The 6330-nt window shown below is 47.4% G+C and overlaps 1 protein-coding gene across 1 annotated transcript; it reads left to right on the top strand.

Moving 5' to 3' along the window:
* Positions 1 to 2528: 2528 nt before the first annotated feature.
* Positions 2529 to 3624, top strand: LOC123115931 (stress-response A/B barrel domain-containing protein At5g22580-like). Its single transcript, XM_044536966.1, has 2 exons — positions 2529 to 2986; positions 3216 to 3624. Exons 1-2 carry the CDS (start codon positions 2868 to 2870, stop codon positions 3421 to 3423), a joined length of 327 nt encoding a protein of 108 aa, XP_044392901.1. The 5' UTR covers positions 2529 to 2867; the 3' UTR covers positions 3424 to 3624.
* Positions 3625 to 6330: the final 2706 nt, after the last annotated feature.

Genomic DNA, 6330 nt, shown 5'->3' on the forward strand with positions numbered 1-6330 from the left:
ATCTGGATCGTGGAGGGAAGGGGAAAGCGAGTGGGGGGGGAGTGGCTGTTCGGTTAGGGTTAGGGGAAGTGGGGGGAGAGGGTAAGGGAGTGGGGGCGCGGCCGGTTGGGCCAGGTGGGCCGGCCTGAGGAGGTGGGCTGCCTGGTCCAGTGGGTGGGGGGTTCTCTCCTTTTTTTTGTTTTGGTTTTGCATTTTCTTTTCTTTTATCTATTTACTTTTCTGTTTTTAAATCATGTTAAGTTATTTAGGCATTTTATAAAAATGTGTTTACTACACCATAATTACCCTTGTAATATTCAGCACCGCCCGAACATTTTTGTTTCAACTTTTGAAAACTTTTGTTGTTTGACCTACTTTGAATTTAAATATTGAAACGGTTTCGAATCATCGCGAGGTTAGCAACAGTAACCGAGGTGACGTGGCATGATTAGCGTGGGATTACTGTAGCATGATTTTCCGGGCGTCACACAAGCGTCCGCCTAAAGTTGATATTGAGGGGAACGGACTGTAAAACAGTAGCAACATAGGCACCTCTACGTTGGACTATGTTATACAAAGAAGGATATTGAAGTGCTAGTGGGGTCTCCCCAAACCACGTATCCTCCCAAAACCTCGTCGTGGTACCATTCCCAACAATAAATTTAGTCTTGTTGAAAAATATTTGTTTAACTCTCATCAGACCCTTCCAAAAGGGCGAGTCTGAAGGTCTCACAGACACCTTGGGCCAAGGTTTTAGCAAAAAGATACTTATTGCGTAAAATCTGTGCCCAAGTGGCCTCCGTCTCAGATGACAACTTAAAAAGCCACTTGCTAAGGAGACATATATTTTTGATTTCTAGATTTTCAATACCTAGGCCACCTTGGTCCTTAGGTCTGCAGATAATATCCCACTTCGCAAGTCTATACTTCCTTTTAAGCTCATCAATTTGCCAAAAGAATCGAGATCGATAGAAATCTAACCTTTTCCTAACTCCGACCGGAACCAAGAAAAAGGATAACAGAAACATAGGCATACTAGGAAGGACCGAGTTAATCAGAATTAATCGACCTCCATATGACATGAGCTTTCCTTTCCAACAGCTCAGTTTCTTTTCAAAACGATCCTCAATACATTTCCACTCAGCATTGGTTAGCTTACGATGATGAATGGGTATACCTAAATACGTAAATGGTAAAGAACCCAAATCACATCCGAACAATTGTTGATACGAGTCCCGGTCATTATTAGCTCTTCCAAAGCAAAACAATTCGCTTTTGTGGAAGTTGATTTTAAGCCCGGACAATTGTTCAAATAAGCAAAGCAGCAGCTTCATGTTCCTTGCTTTCGCCATATCATGCTCCATAAATATGATAGTATCATCAGCATACTGGAGAATGGATAACCCGCTGTCTACTAGATGTGGAAGCAGGCCACCTACCTGTCCTGCATCCTTTGCCCGACCTATTAAAATAGTCAGCATGTCAGCCACTATGTTAAACAGGATCGGTGACATAGGGTCTCTTTGCCGTAGCCCCTTGTGTGTTTGGAAATAATGACCCACGTCATCATTCACCTTAATCCCGACACTCCCTTTTTGCGTTAAAGAGTCAATTTGGTTTCTCCAGGCCGGATCAAAACCTTTCATACGCAACGCTTGTTGAAGGAAAGGCCATTTGACTTTATCATATGCTTTTTCAAAATCCACTTTAAAAACTACGCCATCTAGTTTTTTGGAGTGGATTTCGTGGAGCGTTTCATGCAAGACAACAACCCCTTCCAGGATGTTTCTATCCGGCATGAAAGCAGACTAGGACGGCTGAACTACTGTGTGTGCTATTTGTGTAAGCCTATTTGTCCCCACCTTAGTGAAGATCTTGAAACTCACATTTAGCAAATAAATGGGTCGAAACTGCTCAATCCGAATAGCCTCAGTCTTCTTAGGCAGAAGAGTAATCGTCCCAAAATTTAGCTTGAACAATTGAAGCTGCCCCTCAAAAAACTCTTGAAACATGGGCATCAAGTCTCCCTTGATAAAATGCCAACACTTCTTATAAAACTCCGCCGGAAACCCGTCCGGACCTGAAGCCTTGTTGTTCTCCATTTGATTAATAGCCTCAAACACCTCTTTCTCCGAGAAAGGAGCAGTCAAGAGCTCATTCTCGGCAGTCTCAAGTTGAGGCACATCCTCAACCCTAGACTCATCCAACGACACGAATGTCTCTACCGGGGTACCAAACAACTGTTTGTAATAATTGGTAATGTACTCTTTGAGATTATCCCGACCAACTATCGTCCCTTCATCTTGTTCTAATTGGAAAATTCTCTTCTTACGATGCTTCCCATTCGCAATCATGTGAAAGAATTAAGTGTTATCCTTGCCTTCTACAATTTTGCGAACCTTACCTCGCAATGCCCACTTCAATTCCTCCTCACGAAGAAGCTTTTTAAGCTGCATCTCTGCATCTATCTTTGTTGCCAACTCATTGGAATCCAAGATAGAGGTTTCTGCTTTAGCTTCGAAATTTTGAATGATTAGAAGAAGTCTGTCCTTCTCCACCTTATAAATCCCATGCGTGTGCTTAGCCCAGCCACGAAGAAAACGACGGAGATGACGAATCTTGGATTGCCATCTGTCGATAGGTGTCCTACCTCCCGAGTCCATAGCCCACTCTCTAGCTAACAACTCGAGGAACCCTTCTCTTTCAAACCAGGCAAGTTCAAACGAGAAAAAGTTCTTGTTACCCACGAAATTTTGAACTCCGGAATCGACTAATAGCGGTGTATAATCCGAGACACCTCGAGTCAAAGCCTGCACCGTTACCAGGGGAAACTTCTGTTCCCACTCGACACTAGCTAGCACACGGTCAAGTTTCTCAAAGGTCGGGCCATGGCGGAGTTCAAGCACCTTTGCATGGCCAAGTTCAAGGAAGGCGTCGTGGTGGAGGACATCATCCAGGAGCTCACCAAGCTCGCCGCGGAGCTCGACACCGTCAAATACTTCGGCTGGTACGCATAAATACTTTGCATTCCTTAGCTTGTGCTGTGAAAAGTAATTGCAGTGCACTTTAATGTATCTAAATCTAGTGCTGCATTTCTTCTGAAGAACTTTGTGCTATAAACCAGTGACCAAAGCTTTTTTTTAAGGCCAGCCGTCAGTAAAAGATCAAGATTGCGTGTACCATACTTCATTCATCGATATTTCTTCAACTAGCACTTGACACCATGCATATTGCAGGGGCAAGGACGTGCTGAACCAAGAGGCGCTCACGCAGGGCTTCACCCACGTCTTCGTGATGACCTTCGCCAGCGCCGAGGACCTGGCGGCGTGCATGGGCCATGAGAAGCACTCTGCGTTCGCCGCCACCTTCATGGCCGCGCTCGACAAGGTCGTCGTCATGGACTTCCCCTTGGTCTTCGTCAAGCCGGCGCCGCCGCCTGCCTGATCCGCCTCCAGTACCCTCGACCAACAGCTATCACCAAGCATAGGTGTGCCAACTATCTATCTGCTGCAGCTCAGCTCTGGTGCAGTGTAGGAGTACCTGAGCCTCCTTTCTCTGCTTCAGTGTTTAGCTGGTGCAGCTGCCAGTGAGACTGTAATGCCGCGTGTTCCGTTGAAAAGTTGTTTGGTTATCCACCCTTGAATAAACTTCTGCGATTTTCATTTGCTTTTCTTGACATTTCGGCCTTCATGACGTACGCTTGATGGATCTCTACTATACTGGTAGCACAGTGGTGAACACTGGGCAGTGGGATGCGCGTGAGTACATTCATGTGAAGCCATTTACATTGGCAGTTAACTTGCTGTCCTTCAGAAGCGGTGCTATCTTTCTCGCTTTTCCTTTCGGGAGATGCTGGGGAGCTATCTTTCTACTTAAGCCTTCAGAGGAGGCAACTGCAGAGCTTACCAAGCACGTGCGCGCTGAAACTTCCTGACGGTGTCAATGCCTAAAAAGTCGTCCCAGCATTTAGAAACGCATAACGAGTGCTGAATTCCGACGGCCAGTGTATCCGTGTTAGACATGGATGCCGGCCATGAGTAAACTGGTGAAATGAATGGCGTGTGTATGCAGCCGTCATCTAGAGTTCTCATGTTTTTCAACCGTGTCTGTGGATTTGCCAAATACTCCCTCAATAATTGTCTTTCTAGGCATTTCAAATGTACTCAACATACGAATGTATGTAGACATATTTTAGAGTGTAGATTCACTCATTTTGCTCCGTATGTAGTCACTTATTAAAATCTCTAGAAAGACAAATATTTAGGAACGGAGGGAGTATATGCAACCGGTAGTAAGATAAAGATAATGATCCTCCAACAATTGATACTCGGACTCCAGGTGACGGGGAGAAACCAGGGCGAACGAGGTCGTTACTTTCAGCTTCCCACAAGCCACCCGTCAGCATCATACCTGCCTGCAGATATCATCCACGTAGAGGCAGAGCGGAGGGTTGACAAGACTTGCAAGCGTAAACCTGGTGGTGGCTCTCCCCATCTATCGACTTTCTTAGACGTGCAGCAATGGAGAAATGGAGCGATAGCCCTGCCACTTTAACGCATACGTCCAGGTCACAAATGGTTGAGAAGAGCATACTACAATCGCGCAGCTATACAAGGGTGTCCAATGTTACCCAAAAGCAAAGCAACGAAATCTACTCCGCAACGACAACAAAAAGAAAAATCTCTCGAGGGACTCGTGCAACATTGCAACAGAATGCTGATGTTGTGGCAAGCCTACGAGGACGGCATAGAGGAGGTGACAAAGGCGTGGCAATTTATGCGTGTCAGCGTGATTGCTTGGCGAGCAGAGTGAAGTGTAGTGTAGAGACGATGATGGCGACGAACGCCTCACACGCGGGGTGCTGTGTGCCTTGTGCTGGCAACTTGGCACCGAATGGGAAAAGGCGCAACAAACATTCAAGACACAACAAACGTCAACAACCAAGGAATGCATGACACACATAATTCTCCCGTGAGAAGCAGCAGCGGCAGAAAGAAAGCAAAGCAAGCGAGAATCTCACGAGTGGCGAGTTGGACTGTGTGTGTGTGCGCGCGCGCGAGGGGAGGGAAACAGTCACTACTCACTACTACCTCCTATCCTGGGGCAGCTGGGACCAATGTGAAATCAACACACTCCACTCTAGATTATACTACCACTATTGTACTATGTCCAAGACCATGTGCAATTGTCCAGCACCAGCTATACAGTAGAGTGACACACCAAAAGGAAGTTCCCATGAGGGGGGTGACATGACAAATTACTAATGTGGACAAGTATAGTAGGTCCAATGTGCCGTACAAATTACATGACAAGAGAGTGAGAACAGCATGCTGCAAGACATGGCGGTTCTAGGTTGATAGACCTCACCTGTGACTGTGACTGTGAGAGCATCAAATAAGAAAAGGGTGTACAATCTCGAATCACTTTTGAATAAATTCAGAAATCTACAACCGAACCCCTCACTTTCCTACTAACAAAAAACGCCACTCAATGGATTCCCCCTCCCCCCACCCCCCAACCCAGTCCAAACGTCTGGGTTGTCCGGTGCCCCACATGTCCAGTTCATATGCGGGGCGAATATGCGAACGCTCACACGTGTCTGCAACGTCAGACTGACGGTCGGAACACGCGCGGCTATTTAAGCCGGAAGGCGAGGATAAACACTAACTGTCCCCGTTTCCCTCCCGCCCGCACCGCCACCGCTTCCCCCGTCTACTTCCACTCCAACTCTGACCTCCTATGGTCCGACGGAAGATCACACACTGCAAAATGCTCACGTCCGAGCGTCGAGCGGAGATCACGCGGAGGTGTGCGAGGTAGAGGAACGTTGCACCCCTTATGAAGGAGGAGGACGAGGCAGACATGGAGGGGCCAGAGGAGATGGCACCAGGCATAGAGCCCGATGGATTTGGCATGAAGGAGGCGGAGTTGCAGCGCAACTTGTAGTGGAGTGACCGTTGGAGGCGGAGCAAGCAGGCAATGCCGCATTGCGCCGCTAATCCCATCTTCGTGGCCGAAAACCAAGCGATCTTTGGAGTCGTTCCAGTCCGAGCGGGAGGTGGTGGCGAACCACCGCATATCTACCTCGCCGACGGAGGCGGGAGCGGCTTGTAACGAACGAGGACGACAAGGAGGCGCTGGAGCTTCACCCAGCCGCCAATGACCACAAGCCCAGCGGCTCCGGCGAGAGGGGCATCTACATCTCCCATGACAATGAGTGAAGGTAGGATAGTCTAATGTAGCTCGTTTATTTATGTATGATGAATTTGAAGTTGCATGGATGAGTATGGAAATAGGGGTTTGCAAATGAGGTGTGTGGTTAGAGCACCTACAACTGGACCCCTCAAACCA

The sequence above is a fragment of the Triticum aestivum genome, chromosome 5B (assembly GCF_018294505.1).
Source record: "Triticum aestivum cultivar Chinese Spring chromosome 5B, IWGSC CS RefSeq v2.1, whole genome shotgun sequence".
Lineage (NCBI taxonomy): Eukaryota > Viridiplantae > Streptophyta > Magnoliopsida > Poales > Poaceae > Triticum > Triticum aestivum.

Bases quoted from the DNA above. Each gene is read 5' to 3' on its own strand.
- LOC123115931 (XM_044536966.1), top strand. From the start codon at position 2,868: ATGGCGGAGTTCAAGCACCTTTGCATGGCCAAGTTCAAGGAAGGCGTC. The intron at 2,987-3,215 runs GTACGCATAAAT...TGCATATTGCAG, and splicing joins ACCGTCAAATACTTCGGCTG to GGGCAAGGACGTGCTGAACC.